Here is a 17,948-nt window from a genome sequence, read left to right on the forward strand (position 1 = left end):
GAGAGCAAATGTTTTGAGAATGATGAGGGCAATGAATGTACAAATGTGCTTTACACAATTGATGTATGTATGGATTGTGATAAGAGTTGTATGATGCCCTAATAGAACGATTAAAAAAAAAGAAAATTAAATGCGTAACAAAGTCAGGTGACTGAGCCCGAAACCAGCAGCAGCACTTTGGGTCAAAGGTTCTGAGCTATGGTCATCGTGCAGGCCTGGTGGCATAATGGGTTGCATGTTAGGTTGCTAACTGCAAGGTCAGCAGTTCGAAACCACTAGGTTCTCTGAGGCAAAAGAGGAGGCTTTCCACACCTTGTGAAGATTTACTGTCTCTGAAACCCACAAGGGCAGTTCTGCTCTGTCCTACTGAGTCGCCATGGGTTGTCATCGATGTGACAGCAGTGAGCTTGGTGATTATGGTTTTATGATCATAGTACAAGGTCACCTTTTACCAATACCCTGGCAATATTCAAATATTGGAAATACCAAAGCTCGTAAGTAAGAGATGCTATTATCAAGAATCTGTGATTATAAGCAATTTACTTGGTTTATCCACAACTCATTTTTTTAGAGAGTGATTAGCTGTCCCAACCATGCTCCCTTAAAGTCCAATCAGGAAAGTGTAAAATATAATGGAAAAATACTTTATTTTCTTTGAGTGGGGAGTAAGGAGTACTGGCATGACACTGTGCCACCTCTTACTTCTTATTAACACTGGCCTCACCCTATTCTACTACAAAGCACACAGTCAGCTGAGATCAATGTCTCACCAAACACTGCTCCATGGGCGTCGTACGAGGAAGGGTGGCACTACAGGCAGTCAATGTGAGTCACTGCTGCATTAACAGAGAATGGGTCAGGAAGCTCCTGGCTAAGGTAAAAACCATAGCTCATCGTAGCATTTCAATCTCGGCTCAGCGGCATACAACATCAACATGGCTCAACAGCATGTAGGCTCTGGACAATTCAGGCAGACCACATTTTACACAATGAATGGGGTTTGAAATTAGCTGTGTGCCAATCAATTTTCCTTAAGATTTTTTTTTTTTGGGGGGGGGGACTTTAAAAAAATCTGCGTGCTTTAAAAGAATTTCTTCTTTTGTTTACTGACCCTGGAAGGGAGGATAAGTCATCGTGAGCTAACATAGCAAACAATAAATACTGAGCTGTCCCTTGAGGAGGTTTCTCCTGTAGGTGAAGTTCAAATTGGCATAACTCCAACGGGAAAGAGATGCTTCAACGTATTTGTCAAGACTAAAACATATACATCACCAGAAGTCAAGATGCCCCTCTTTGGTTTATAGTAATTCAGAAATGGGTATAGTCATAGGGCAAGGTATATATGGGAGTCAAAGTCATTAAAAGATGAGTTTCCACTGAAAGATACTTCCCCGGGCACAACCTGTATGCTCATCCGAGTATGTATGAATGTGGGGTGCAGCACCTTTAACTAGAACAAGATCCCAAGCAAGAATATATATTCTAATAAACATCTGCTTCTTTCTTTGAATATCCTGGGGATTAGGAGTATTTATACAGCAAACTTGAAACAGAAATTGGATATTTACCTAAGAGATTCAAAAAGTCTAGGGATCAAAAGGAGAAAGTAATGAGACTTCTGTCTGAGGACAGTAATGTCAGGGGACCAAACCATGAATAACAGAGCGTTCAGCCCCTCGTCACCTCTTGTTTACATGTCTGACAAGGTACATCTACAGCCAGCTTTCTAGAGCCCAGTGCTACTGTGGCATTGTGAATAGAACAACACAAAGCCCAAGCCCAAACACCCTTGTAAAATATGATGGCAATCAAGGCTAGAAGACTAAATATGGGGCATGTTTTCTTCTTCCATATTTACCAAAAGAAGACAGTTACATGCCGAGATCCATCATCTCACTTCAGCCACCTCTTCCCCAAATTCCCTTTTCAAATGAGGACGAGCTTGAAAAACCCAGGCAATACTTTGTGATGGGAGAAGACACTTGCTTTGACCGGTTCTGCGTAGGGCGCCTCAGTTTTCACATGTGTGTAACAGCACCTGACACTTCACGAGCTGGGTGCTTTGCATCGAGTGTCATCATGGGCCAACCAGGTAGTTCTTATCATTACACCCATTTTGCAAATGAAGAAGCTGAGTTTTATAACTTGCCTGAAGTCAGGTAAGTAGTTGCTATGGGATTCAAACCAAGGTGGCTCTTAATGAGTGGATTTTATTAGTTTACTAATATATTTTCCAAAGAAGAAATATAGATGCCTTCTACAAGAGGAAGAAGGGGGAGGGGGCGGGAAAGGCAGGGTTAGCACAAGCTATTGGGAAGTCTGATAGGTTGTTAGGGTTAACTACAAAAATGATGATCTGAAATGTAAACTCCTACCTAATGCACAATAAAGTTAAACAGATCACATAGATTGTGCAAAGATAAGGACCCAAAGCTGGGATTTCATTTGACAGTGCTGTTCACGGAAGTGTTTTAAGTAAATACTTTCAGCTCACTGTGCTTCCTCTGCAGGCAGCCCGGTGGCACTGGCCACATGGTGGGCAGTTGAGAGAGCGATGACGCTGTCCGCCCTGGAAAGCCTCACAGAGCCTGGCAAGCCCTTCTCTTCTCTAGGGCAGCGGGCGGGTTCGGTTGGAGGTTTCATTTAAAAGCAGCCTTGTTTTTGTTTTGACAAGGCTGGAAAAATGCTTTTCAATTCATACCATAAAAACAAACTAGTTTCTTTCATGATGTAAAAATTTGAACATTGGTAAGTTCGATCATCCTACAGAAAAAGGCGCCAGGGATATGCGCAGTTCACAGAGACAGAAATGCAAATCGATCTTAGTTATACAAAAAAGACTTTCAACTCAGAGAGCGCACTCTGTCAGAAGGGGCTTTGTCTACTCATTTTTGAATGCTTAGAATCTAGAATAGAGTCGAGCAGTCATATATATTTGTTGAATATTTATTCATGTCCACAGTATGCGGACAGAAGGCCAAGATCAGGAACAGCATTGTGAATTTTTCTACCATTTGTGTAGAAAAATATTTTATGCTCAGACAAGCTTAATTATGCATAAAAATCTGAAAGGCAAAGAGCTAATAATAGTGTTTGTATTGGGGGAATATAGGGAGGTGGCTAACTTTAAAAGCGTAAAATACATGCGATTTTCCTCCTGATTTTGAACCACATGAATGTTGCGTGTACTGAAAATATTTAAGAGACATCTTTAAACTAAAAACATAAACATACACTCATGCATGCATGTGCACGAATACATATACAAATGCACATGTATGTATATTTTAAGGATTATAAGAGTAATCAAATTGACCGATATCAATCAAAGAATGTAACACCAACATAATTTGCATTAGCATATATTATTAAGTAGAAGGAAAATGATACACAAAATCATAGTAAGCTACTTCTTCACGAATAAAAAAGGACATATGAATATATCTTAGTATTGTTTATATTAAAAATAAAATTATAGGAAGAATTAGAAATACACTCCTAAGAGGGTGGGCCACCACTTGTCAGTCAGTTTGTCATACTGTGGTGGCTTTTAATATAAGCAATACAAAGCAGCTATATCCCTATTTCCTTCAGAAGGAGCATGACTCAGAATGAGAAGATACAGCTGAAAACATCAACTAATGATTAGAACTTGGAATGGACGAATTATGAACCTGGGAAAATTGGAAGTTGTTAAAATGAAATGAACTGCATAACGATTGATATTCTGGTTGTTAATCAGCAAAAACAGACTGATACTGGACATTTTGCTTCAGAGAGTCAGCTGGTTGACTATGCTGGGCATGACACAATCAAGGGGAATGGTGCTGCATTCCTAGTGAGAAGAGACTTATCAAAAGCTAACCTGCGGTACAATGTGGTCTGTGGCAGGGTAATGTCTAGCTGCGTACATGGAGGTCTGGTCAACACAACTATTATTCAAATGCATTCACTAACCACTACAGCGAGTGAAGAAGAAACTGAAAGAGTCGACCAATGTCTTCTGTCTGAAAGTGATCAAACATGCAATCAAGATTCACTGAAAATTACTGATTAGATGCAAAAGTTGGGGGACAAAACAAGAGAGAGGAAGGAACAGTGGTCGGAAAATAAGGCCTTGATCATAGAAACGAAGCCGGAGATCACATGATAGAATTTTGCAAGAACAATGACTTTTTCATTGCCAACAACTTTTCTCAATCATACCAAAGGCACACGAACTTCTCCACATGGAATACAGTGACATCAAACTGACTACACCGGTGGGAAGAGAGGACGGAAAAGCTCAATGCCAGCAGCTAAAACCAGACCAGCGGTCGACTGTGGAATAGATCATCGATGATTCACGTGTAAGTTCAGGATGGAGTGGAAGAAGAGGCAACGGAGTCCATGAGAGCCACAATGTGAACGTCTATCCCACCTGAATATCGAGAACGTCTACAGAACATACTTGATGTGCTATCCACTAACGAGGGTGACCTGGTGAGCCGTGGGAGGACATCAAAATCATCACTCACGAGAGAGCAAAAGGACAGTGGAGAGAGAGGAAAGAAAAGAACAAAGCGGATGTCAGAGGAGATGCTGACACTTGCTGTGATGACGGCGTGGTGAAGGCGAATGGGAGAAATGGCAAAGTCAATGAGTTGAACAGAAAAATGTAGAGGGCAGCTCAACAAGACAGAGTAAAATATTATAATGAAATGTGCAAAGACTTAGAAAAACAAAAAGAAAGCACACACTCAGCCACCTTAAACTGAAAGTACTCAAGAAGAAAGTCAAGCCCCGAGTTGCAATATTGAAAGATTCTAGGGGCAAAATATTGAATGATGCAGGAGGCATCAAAAGAAGACGGAAAGAATACCCGGAGACTTGACAAAAAGGAACTAGTCGGCATTCAACCATTTCAAGAGGTATCACGTGAGTAAGAACCAATGGTACTCAAGGAAGATGTTCAAGCTGCACTGACAAGCATTAACCAAAAGCAAGGCTCCAGGAATTGATGGAATGAATACTAATTTAAATGTCTCAAGTTGAGGAAACATTGGAAGCACTCACTCACTGATGCCAAGAAATATGGAAGACAGTTACTTGGCCAACTGACCAGAAGAGGTCCATTTGTGGCCATTCCAAAGAAAGGTGACCAAACAGAGGCACAAATTATAGATCATTGATATCGAATACGAGTAAAATTTTGCTAAAGATCATCCAACAATGCTTGCTACAGTGTCTTGAGAGGGAGCTGCTAGACAGTCCAGATTCAGAAGAGGTTGTGGAACAAGGAATATCACTGCTGATGTCAGATAAATTTTGGCTTACAGTAGGGAATATTATAAAGATGTTTACTTGTATTTCATGGACTGTGTGGATATTAAGAAACAACGTACCAGGGTGAAGGATATATTGGGAAGTTCTTTAGAGAAGTATAGCCAACAAATTCAGATGGACAATGGAATAGCAGAATTATAACCTCACTACTTTGCAGTCCCTCATGAAAGAAGGATGCAGACAATGATTACGATGGCTGCTAAAATCATTAGGTGGATGGCTGTCCGAGAACTTACTCATGGAGGTGTGCAACATTGGCTGGGCCCAGAAATCAATGTCAACATCATAAAACCAATCAGAAAGGAGATAGCACATGTCCCTAATAGATGTGATCAGAGGAAGCACTATAGTTTGTATACTTATGAAATAATCGTGTTTACAAAAGTGTGATCCACCCAGTTTGCAGAAGGCTATGGATGACAGTGGAAGCCGAGATGTATTTGCAGGATCCACACATGGATTAAGCCTCCAGTTAAGAAACAAAAAGCCTCTGGCCACAGTCCGGGGATGTGAATTGCCTCGTTATCAGAGAGAGAGCATTGTAACGCCCATTATGGCAGACGGAGTTAAGTTAAAATACAATGTCCTATCATTCGATCTCCCTTTTAATCCACTTTAAATTGTTCTAGTTTTAATATATATTTTTTAAAGTGTTAAATGAATATTAACAAAACAATTTTGAAACCGCTAACTACTGAACATGTCCTCCAGGAGGAAATGCGGCACATGTAGGATTGAAAGTTTACCACGGTATAAAATAAGGGAATTCTCCAAACCACATTGTGCATAGCCATCTTTATAGTGAAAGAGTTCAAAATTTGGGGAAAACCATGTTGGGGCCTTAAATAGAACCGGGAAGCTGTCTAAGAAGAAGTGAGTAAAACATTCTGTCCTTTAGGGTGCAGACCCTGCCTGCTCTTGGGTTTGAAATGTGCCCTCGATTCTTATTAGAATGAGATTCTCGCTTCGGACGCCGTACACAAGACACAATCCGGCCAATCTGGGGTGAATGCATACAAAACTTGTCCCCAGTACCATGAAGTCATGCAAGAGATGTGAGGAAAGGGAAGAGGCCTAACGAGAGGGTACGGTGGCCAGGCCCTCTGCTACTGCCCAGCCATCACAGAACGGTGCCATCCGACATGCCCACGAGGTGAAAGTGATGTCTGTTGACTAGACAATGTCAGGCAGAACCCGTAATGGTTGGTATGTGCCCCAACCTGACGAAAAAGTCAAATAAGCTGCAACGTACAACTTTCCAACAAACTTGTTTGGCTCTCATTCCATTTTTTATCATCAGTGGCACGATTTCAGGTGACGTTTGTACAAAAAAGTTGTCTCTTCATTCAACGATGTACCCCAAAAAGGAATCCACGGAGTCTTACGTGTTAGCTTCTTGGTAGGCTTTGAGATCAGATTGATCCAGTTTAATGTTTTCTGTTTTCTTTGGAAATTTTTCTCTCTTTTGACTGGTCATTGCTGTTGGTTGGTTTGCTTGCTCCCTGATTGAGTTTTGTATGATTTCTGTATGTGAAATCCAGGATAGGTAGATCTATAGAGACAATAACTAGACTAATAATTACCTAGGAGCATGGCAGGGAGTAGATGGGAGAAGTGAGGAGCTAACAACAATGGGTAGGGGAGGAAAATGTTCTGAAATTGTGGTGATGATTACACAATTCTTCTTGATTGAAAAATGAAGTGGTATGATATGTGAAGTAGATACCAATACAATTAATTTTTAAAGAATATATTTAAGGCCAATCTAAATCTAGTCAAACCTCTATATATAGCTACCAATTTACAGAAAACTCAGGAGACAAAGAAACAAGTATAATAGCACCAGGGGAATACAACCAGGAATTTCCAGACTACACAAATTCCACAGGACAAATGACCAGGTTCCTAAGTAAAAATCAAGAAAAGAAATGCGGACGGGGAGAAGAAATCTAGATATCAAAATGGAATGAAGACAAATATAACCCCAAAACATTATGTTGACTTTAGGATTTTATTTTTTAACAAACTATTAAATGACATTTATGAGGAATTTGGGGAAACTGGAATATTAAAGAAATGCTTGGTACTTATTAAACTATTTTATGTGTAGTAAATTGATCATGGCTATTTTAAAAAGGAAAAATGTCCCAGTGTTTTAGAAATACATACTGAGTTATTTACAGATATATATATATATATATACAAAAATTTAGATACAGATATATATGCATATAAATGATTGATGGTATATCTTGGATTTATTCTAATATTATAGAGAATGGGATTTGGCTCCTTGGTTTGGAAGTCTGGGGTTTGGGTTTCATGGGACATTTTAAATCAGCCCAGTACCATGTTTAATGGTTTATTCTATTTCATAAATCACCATCTGGAGCCTTGGCTCTTAAAACCTTGCAAGTGACCATCTAAGGCAAAAGAGTCCATTTCTACTCACTTTGGAGCCACCCAGGACGGGAGAAAAAGGAACAGGGGAGGAGTGAGGAAATATGGCTAATTGCCCCCACACAAAACAGTCTCCTTTGTCATGAGACTACCTGGGACTTGGCTACCATTATTGAACTGTTCAATTATATAAAGGAATCTATTGTGCTTTAGCTTAACTAATAATCAATGTCTGCTGTGAGCATTATGTCCTTTCAAGAATGAGCTATATGGAATCAAATTGACAACAGTACCTCTAAAAATTAGACAGGAACTTCAGGGGGTTGTGAGCTTCTATGAATGGGAGAATAACTCAGAACAGCGGGGTGCAAATAGTTGTATGACTCAAAAATGGAATCAGTGTTAGCAACTTGTACATGCAGCAATTGATGAATTGGTGTGTGTCTTCTTGTATATATTCTTAACAACAAGAAAATATTTTTTTAAATTATGGGGATGGGAACATTATAAACAATGCTGAGCACTCGATAGCTGCTATAGTTGGAAGATGGGGGTAAGGAGGGCATTATACTATTTTCTCTGCTTGTACTTGTAGGTGTGTTTGAAAATGTTCATAATAAAACATTTTTACATGGGATTATACAATTCAAAATTTAATTCCTTTCCCCCCCCTTCCTACCCCAGGTAAATAACACAGTTTATGAGCTACTTAATATTTTGCTCATTCAAACATAGTTCCAGATCATGGCTGTCCTCAAAATTGTTCTCATTTGCCTACAATAATCCCAACAACAACAACAACAACAACAAAATGGACTCTCTGCCATCCAGTCAATGCTGACTCATATTGATCCTATAAGACAGTGGTTCTCAATCTTCCTAATGATGTGACCCCTTAATACAGTTCCTCATGCTGTGGTGACTCCCAACCATAAAATTATTTTTGTTGCTACTTCATCACTGTAATTTTGCTACTGTTACGAATCGGGTGACCCCTGTGAAAGGGTCGTTCAACCCCTAAAGGGTTCATGACCCACAGGTTGAGAACTGCTGCTATAAGACAAGGTAGAACTGCTCCTGTGAGTTTCCAAGACTGTAACTGTTTATGGGAGTAGAAAGCCTTGTTTTTCCTCCAAGGAGTGGCTGGTGGTTTCGAACTGCTGACCTTTCGGATTGCAGCCCAATGCATAACCACTGTGTCACGATGTCAAATATTCCAGGAGCCCTTCGAGTTGGGCAAAAGTATCTCTTACCATCCTTTGCTTACAGACTGCTAGAATTAGAATGGACATTGTAGTTTTTGATTGTGTTTTAAAGAGTCCCAAGGCTCCTGGAAGGTTTCTTGGGGTCAAGGGTAAGAAAATGGGTTGGGCTTATGATTCAGAGCTTCAGATCCCAACCCACCAGCAGACCCTCTTCTGCCTGCTACTTAAACAAGGATGAAAAGCGGTGAATGTTTTGGAGAAAGAGGGCTCACAGTTTTCCTAAGAAATTCCCAGCAAAAAACTCAGCAACTGAACCAAATATTACAAGTACTTACACTGAATCGAGGTACAAACTGTTAATGAAAACTATGGAGGTGCTAGCCAAAAGGATGGAAGTTCAAGTCTATCTAGAGTTGAAAGGGGGTCTGAAGATCTACTCACCCCACCCCCCACCGCCTCCAAACCCCCGTCATCGCAAAACCTAGACATTCAACCCAAATGAATGACTAGACAATTCTAGTTAAGGGTCTTGCTCTTTCCCCACCACCCCCAACTTCTGGGTCCTTTGAAATTCGGAGATGTAGCTGGTCCCTTGCTTAAGTAACCCTGTGTACTGCACGGAAGGGATTACACCAAGTATTTCCTGACAAATGAGACTGCTTTGCTGTCCAGGGCACCCAGAGGATGACTCCCTATGCAATTTTGTGCCCTGACTTAATAAAAGCTGAGCACCAGTAGAAAGCAGCTAACTGATCCATAGCCTCACAGAATAAAAAATTGTAATTTAGGTGTTTCCACACACACACACCCCTCCCCCCATTCGATGGTTAAATATTACATTTCCCTGCACCGTTTACCAAACGGTCCTTCTCGTGTCTCAGTTGTCTGCGATGGTAGCTCCATCACACATCTCATATTAAACAGCACATATCTCATCTCAAATATAACGCCTCTGTCGATGTGTGGGCCCTTGGGGACTTCTCCATTCCATTGGTCAGTCTACTTCTAGGCCCATGCTACAGTGTCTTCATCACAAAAGATTTATAGTCAATCTTGACATTTAGAAGAACAAATGCCTTCCCTCCCCTCAGTCTGGTTTCTGGCACTATTTGGTCTCTTCAAAACCCTTTGTGCTCCAATATATATTGCAGGATCCAATCCAGTTTTCAGCTTCTAAGGAAAAGTACATTAGGATTTTAATTTAAATTTCACGGACTGTACAGATCCATTTAGCAAGAACTTCTTTATGACAACGGCTTCCTTTTCATGAATGTCTTATAGCCAGTTTATGCGTCTCTAATCAGCAATAATGAGCAGTGCCTACACGCAGATACACAGGCTGGCATGGAGGAAGCTGTCGGATGATGGCTGGGACGTTGTCAGAACCTTACCTCCTCTATTCTCCACAATATCCTTGGATAGATTGGCAGCACATACAAACACAGATGTAAAAATCACCTCTGTTAAACCTCCTGGGTGTAATCCCACTCACTTGCCCACATCTGTGTAACTTACATGTTATTTTTGGAAAATAATTATGTTTCTGATTCTACAGGAACCATTATTCAGTATTTCACTGTTGTTTTCATAAATTTTAAACAGATTACAAAAGTTCTCTTCTGTTTATGATTTGCTATGATACTTAGAACTTACAATGCATGATTAACTTTATTAAAATGTTTTTTTACCCATTAGGATGATCATGTGCTTCTTCTTTAATAATGACATTAATATAGTGAATGGCATTTACAAATTATAATATGAACCCAAACTTCCAGATTTGATTCATCTGCTCTATATTCATATCTTTTACACCACATCCTGCGACAAGGATGAAAGAATCATATTTCTTTCACATACATTGGGGCAAAGCGGCTAACAATCTAGAAGAGTACAGAATAAAGTTAATAAATTAGGTACACACGTAGCAAATTCCGCCTCTGGAACAGAGCCAAGATGACAAGAAGCTCTATAAATATCAATCTACCCCAGTGTAGGCCAATTTTCCGAAAGCAACCTGATTGATCTTCTGGGAAAAACCACTGCTATCCAAGTGGCGCATTTGTTTTGTGCATTCTGTACCCTGCTCTACTCAGGGTTCTAGGTCTTCCAAGCAAAGCTGTAACTTTTTAACATTCTCTAGAACTAACATAATAGGTCAACAGGAACCACAGCACCATGGTAAAGACCACTGGGCAGCAGAAGCACACATCAGTAATTCAAAATGAATAAAAGCCATGCTTTCTCCACAAAATTCGTACTATTAAGACATTGTAAACCCAAACCAAACTCACTGCCAAAGTCAGTGCCAACGCAGGGCAACCTTGTAGAAGACCTCTAAACTTAAGTATAGGACAAGGGCCTTCACTTTGGAATCTCAGAGAAGATAGCGAGCAAGTTCCTTTAGCTCGGCCTCTTCCTTAATGATGCCTCAAGCTACCCAGTTAGGTAAGAGAAGACGTCATTTGTTGGTAGTTATCACGTGGATAGATTAAAATCCAATTCCACCTGTACTTTTATCAGCCTAAAAAGAAACTTCTTGGTTTAGCATGCCTTACTTTGTACTAAGTTCATATGACATGGCCTAGGGCTGATGTTTCTCTGCTTTTCCAACTGCTCCCTGTGGTAGAGGAGGCTGGGAAAGGAAGCTCCCTGAGACTGAGGCCTGGAGGAACAAGAGAAGATGGAAGAAGCTCTTCTAAAAGAAGTCAGATATATGTAGTGTTCTCTGGGTTGCAGGAATACTTTCCCAGGCACTACAGATTTATCTAGGATCCTTGGTGGTGCTTTGGGGTAAGCACTGGGCTGCAAACCAGAAGGTCAGTGGTTCAAAACCTGCCCACTGCTCTGTGGGAGAAATATAGGAGCTTTCTACTCCTCTTCAGATTAATATCCTGGGAAACTCTATGTAGGGTGGCTAGGAGTCAGAATCTATTTGACAACATGGAGTTTGGTTTGAGTTTGTTTATAAAACACACCAAGAAAGGCGAAATACATCTTTTAGGAAAGCATAGTTTCTTGGGGGTCAGTTGTACTCAATAATATGGCCCTTCTAACCATAATTTCTTATGTGAGGTTTTATAATTCCAAGGGGGTGTATGCTTGTGGCTATTTAGCACTTTGGAAGGCATTTTCTGCTATACTAATGAACAGGATTAGGGTGACAGTCAGACCTGACAAGCAGAAGGTATGAACCAAGTCACACCTTTGCTTCCTTGGGGAAATCTGTGACTACTTTACCTGAGCGTGTGACTTCAGAGAACAAATCTCTCTTACAGAAGTACAGCTGGAAGGCTCCTTAAAAGTGGGGCTGACGGGGACTTCACACATGTTGTCAGGAGGCACCAGGCCCTGGGGAGGGCCCCACGCTTGGGACAGGAAGATGGCCTTCATGAGATGATGGACACAGTGGCTGACACAAAGGGCTCGCACACGGCAATGCCGGGAGGATGGCTCAGCACTGGGCAGTGTCTCGTTGGATGAGACACTGCATCACTGTGTGCTGCAATCAATTCAACGCAGCCTAGCAATGGCAGCTGTATCAATGGACTGGCCAGCTCGAGCAGAGGCTTTTGAATCCCAACAACCAGTTGATACATTTTTTTATTCATTGAGATTTAATACATATATCATTCCATATTTCAATAAAGTAGAATGTACAATTGCTATTACAGTCAGTTTCCAAACATTCTTTTTTCTACATGGACTCTTTGACATTGTCTTCTTTTTACAACACCCCCCCACCACTATACCTCCCCCCTCCCCCTGAACCCCTTATTCTATTTGTTGTCCCTATAGGTTCATCAGTCCTGGGTTTCATATAAAAAAAACCAGAAAAACATATAAAAGAGCTTCAAGAGGGGGTGACCCCCACTGACATAACACCTGAGATGCACTCTACAATGAACAAACACAACCGAAGAAAACAATACAAACCCGAAACACAGAACGTTTTGGAAACCAGATCAGGTCCAGCCGACATCATAGGGGGTCTACTGACAAAGTTTTAACTGTTCAGGCCAGATTTATGGCTTTGATCTTCCATACTCCTCCCTCCCAAGCACTCTGTTTAGTGACCACTTTCCTCCCATCCCTCAATGGTAGACAGAGGGAGTTCTCAGAGGCTTATTTCCTGTGTAGTTCCACAAATGAACCTTGGGGTCCCACTGTCATCCATCGCCTCTGCACACCAGATTCTCACACTTTAGGCTCTGATACTGATCTCTTCTTCAACTTCTGATTATATGGATTCCTATCCTTTGGTGGCTGATGGTGGTGTGCTTCTTCCAGGTGGACTTAGTTGACATCTCACTTAGATGGCTGCTTGTTTGGAGACAAGTCTTTAAGACCCAAGACGCTTTCTTTATCTGACAGCCAGGCACCATCAAAATTCTTCGCCACATTTTGCTATAGCACCGGTATCTTCTGTGTTCCCTTCCTGAGGGTGAGTCCAGTTGATAAAATTTTAAAGTGCTTACGGTTAGATTAGAAAAGTCAAACAAAAAGTTTGAATGAAATTTTCGAATATTTCAACATACTTTATTTTAACAGTAAGTATGATTTGTTTTAAGACCTTTAGGTAATTTTGATATTAAGTTGAGTTAGTAGGTATTTAGCATAATTTAAATGTACATACTTTTACTTTTTATGCCACAGAGAAAACATATGAGCCTGCTAATAAGTGTTCATTTAGCCACTTTAACAGGTTTTACTATAGATGTGACAGAGATTAAAAAAAAGGTAAGAGCCTTATGAAAAAATTCAATTTTATATAGTCTAAGTTTTTAATCTAAGCTTTTTAATCTAAAGACTGATTTGTTAATTTATAAGATTTTAAAGAGCTTTAGTACCAAATATATGAAGCAAAACCTGGGTTACTCATTATTTAATTACTGAAATGAGAAGTTAATTTTATCCTCCATCCAACCTGCCTTGAAGGCAAGAATTTGGTGTCTCACTAGGGTTCTGTCTCTGCTGAGTTCGTGTTGTGGGAAAAACAGGAAAAAGGCTCCGTTTGTAAAATTGGACACGGCTACTTTCCTACACCATCAGAAGGCTGACAATGGCCTAAGTTTGTTCCACCTGCTCTGAAAAGCTCACGGGTGCCTGCGGATTCTCAGAGGTGGCATACCTTGCACCTCCTTTACGGCCTTAACGTTTCTTAGTGGTGTGAGCTGATTTCACTTATTGAGCGTTCACTTCTGTACCTTACTCGGGACCGACTATGGAATATACAGGAGTATGACGTAATCCACTTCCGGCAGAAGCACAGTAACTGCTGCATGATTGCAGCAGGCAGACAAGGACCCCTGCCTGCCCCGAGGAGGAGTCCAGAAATCACCTGGCAGGCAAAGGATATGTTATCTACGCAAAGCACTCATGCTGACTCTTCCACAACTGCATCTCGCATTGTATGCCTCTTTCAATTTCTCAACGATTTCACCTTTGTACTCAATGGATGAACATATTTGTATTTCAGTTAAACAGACAGGGCGACTGGCAGACCTGCCAGGTGCATAGTCAGGTATTTCCTTTCCAGGACAGAATTTAGCCTGGCCTCCCAGAGGGCTAGCCCTAACTGCACAGGAAGCCAGAAAGACTTTGCTGTCCCCAGACTGCACGACGGTCAATGGTGTCAAAGGATAACTGTCAGCAGCACATTTACAGGACTTCGCCAGCCACCCAAAGAACACGTTAAGCTTTATCAAGTTAATTACCTAAACATTCTTGAACTTTTCTGGATAAGTACAAACAGAATCATGTTTGTGGACCAGGGACAAACATATACACATCGGAGAGGGGATCTGTACATTTTTTCCTCAGCTCGACAGCATTTGAAACTTCTCATGGCCAGAATCATGGTGCAGAAATGGGGGTGAGATTACACAATCTACAAACCCCCCTATTTTAACTGAAACTAATATTTCGTAATTCCTGACCCCCGAAGTGATTTTTACAATCACAGTAGAGGCATCGTTCACTGGTAATTGTATGAACGTGTTTTGACATGAATGGCAGCCCTCGCCCTCACAAAGCCACAGCGTCCGCACAGTTTGTGCTGACACCGGAGAGCCGTGGTGTCTGTTACGTCTCATGAATCTAGGACAATCTCTAGGATGAGCCAACCAAGGGAAGAAGAACATGCTAAGGTTATCAGACACCACAAAACAGGCCTATTTTGCAGGACCTGGGTTGTATGAAACATCTTTGTTTCAATTTAACAACGTTGTGTCAACAGGTTGGCAATATTACCATTCATTCTTAATAAAATGAACAAGAAGATCAAATGACCAGAAACGAAAATAGCATTGGGAGGCAGAGTCATAAAACATGTATGATGCAAAAACGAACCCAGCACCCATTTGGACAAACAGCTCGGAAGAGCCCGGGGAACAAGCCGACCAAAGGCATGTACGCTCCTTAAAACCCTGGTCGCTCGGACAATGTTCCCTTCCTGCTTCCGGGCGTTCCGAAGGAGGTTCTCGTCTGCCGTGGACCAAAGGGAAAACACTTAGGTTCAATCAATTCTTTGATGAGCTGTGGCAATAGAGATAACCCACACAGAGAAAAATAGGAAGGTAAAACACTCTCTTCAGGAACACAAGCGGCTTTCTGATCAAAAGAGAGCAGTGAGTAATGGGGAGAGGTGGCCTACCTGTGCTTTTTGACACCATTGGAGAGGGCGTCTCCACCGCCACAGTCTGTGCCCTCAGACATCCTGGCTTTTCTGCCCTTCGAGGGCTCTCCTCCTTCCTCTTCCAGCGGGCGCGCCCTCACCACTTCCAGGCGACTCAGGGATTGTTCTGACTCGGAATCTGCGGCAAAGCAGGTCCATGGTTAATGACGTGGACGCCAGAGCCCGGCTTTGGTAACAATGGATAGCTCCCTTCAGGCACCAGGCTCGGAAACTTAAGCAGTCCACTTTGTCTTCCAACAGCCATCCGTTAACTACCTCCTCAGGGATTTTAGAGAACGCACACCAAGGCGGCTACGGTGGATTTATGAAACAGATACGTTTACAGAAACTTACAATTAAACAGGTGTTATGTATTTAAAAGACTTTCAGAGTTATCCAACTCCCTAAGAAATGGTATCCAGTGTTTCCCCCCACAGATTTCTAATTTTATCTCCCTTCTCTAAGTATTTACTTTCTTTAAATTCAAATTTTATAAAACAGATGACAAACTATAGCAGCCAAGCTTTGGGGACGTTAACATTGCACTCTATACTGTAGACACAAAAGCAGAGTTAATTTCAGAACACATTATATGGTATGAAATAATTAAAATATGTACATTGAAACCCAAAGTATAAATTAAAAAAAACCCAAACCCTCTCAAATCCACTGCTCTGGAGCTAATTCTGCCTCAACGACCCTGCAGGGCAGGGGAGAACGCCCATGTGCATTTCACTAGGGGAGTAGAAGTCCTGCCTTCCTACTTTCTCCTGGCTGGTGGTTTTGAACCTCTGACCTGGCAGTTAAGAGCCCAATGCATAACTACTAGGTTCCCAGGGCTCCCCAGAGTATCCATATACTATTTAAATAGTGGGCAGGCATTTTTAGGATGAAAATGCCATGCTCCCAATGGGCTGCATTCAGGGTGGAGCTATCTGCTCACTTAGGAACAATGAGACAATTTATGTTTATAAGCTGCATTCTAGTTTTCAGGCACTTACACCTTCTTCATTGCAGTTCAATCTGCAAGGATGCTTTAGTGAAGGAAGGCAGGACCCTGGGGTACTATGTCAATGGTCTCATAGCTTGGGAGCTGGCTGGACTAGAATTTGAACCAAGGTTTCTGACTCCTTGTGCAAAGCTGTCTATATTTCAATTCAAAGCAATATTATTCAGTCTCCAAACTATAAATCATAAAGCTTAGGACGGTGCCTATGTTTTTATTAAAATGTAAAGTTGAGATAACACCCATCTTAATCAAATGACTATATACTCAGCTCTCGGGAGAGCATCCGCACCTATACAAAAGCTTATTTCCACACCAAATACATGTATTGGCATTTTGCTTAGTCCCAGGTGATTTCACAAAGTTCATGGCACATTTTCCCTCAAGGGTTCACCTCCAACACCCTGACCTTGCACTGTTAGCCCTTGGTCAGCAGTAGTTGTTACAGGGACCTTAGAACATAAATGCTCATGGCTGGGGAAGTCAGGCCAAGTTTGTTTGTTGTAAAAAATTTTGAAATCCATGTGTAATTTTAAAAATAATATACATTTCCATGGTTCTTTGAATATTCTTCATATATCTCTAAACTGTTCATGAAATTTTAAATGTTTAGTACTTTCTCCCCACCCCTCTGTATTCTATAATTCCACCCAAATTATGGAACCTTATATTTTATCACATGAGGTTGATTTGGAAGAGCAATTGATAGAGAGGTATAAGTGGAGGTTGAACAAGAAACTTTGAACTCTGAATTCTCGGTACTCTTAATAATGTAGGTTATATGCAGAAAGATTTTCAATGCTAGTAAAGTTATTCAATTTTATTTTCTGTAAACTAATTTTAATTGAATTCCTGAAAATGTAGCTTTGTTGTGCTGTAGTCCTACCATAAATAAGCAACTATTTAAAAAAAATAATCATTTAGAGACATTTTCAATGTCGTTTTTGACAGATAGTCATAAACTTTTACTGAAAAACAAACAAATCACAATCTGAATAGCCAATAATGGATACAGTCACCCAATCAATGAAATATGTAGTTATTAAAATTATATCCTCAAAACAATTTAACAAATAGAAAAATGCTTTTGATATAATGCTAAATTAAAAATCAAGATACTATTTTAAAACCAAGATATAGGCCGAATTTTCATCCATTGGCTCAAATATGCAGACATATGACGGGACTTTAAAAAGGTTGTGGAAAAATGGAATTTAAAGACAATGGATTTTCCCACAAATGTTTTGAAGTTTCCTTGTATGAGCAAATGGGTTCAATAGAATGATATGCCTGGTTAAGGGCACCACGAGGCAAAAAGGGGCTGGGCAGATGGAGG

At 40.8% G+C, this 17,948-nt stretch overlaps 1 protein-coding gene across 2 annotated transcripts in view; it reads right to left on the reverse strand.

Annotated features, from left to right (window-relative positions):
• The window catches only part of OSBPL1A (oxysterol binding protein like 1A), a 244,562-nt gene that overhangs the window by 56,891 nt on the left and 169,723 nt on the right, over positions 1-17,948 (reverse strand). For both annotated transcript variants that reach the window (XM_004702913.3, XM_045296123.1), the window contains one exon: positions 15,586-15,745. In XM_004702913.3, coding sequence (XP_004702970.1) covers positions 15,586-15,745 — 160 coding nt within the window. The remainder of the gene's footprint in view (positions 1-15,585; positions 15,746-17,948) is intronic.

Source organism: Echinops telfairi, unplaced genomic scaffold (genome assembly GCF_000313985.2).
Source record: "Echinops telfairi isolate 266 unplaced genomic scaffold, ASM31398v2 ScPeMD7_7400;HRSCAF=8409, whole genome shotgun sequence".
NCBI lineage: Eukaryota > Metazoa > Chordata > Mammalia > Afrosoricida > Tenrecidae > Echinops > Echinops telfairi.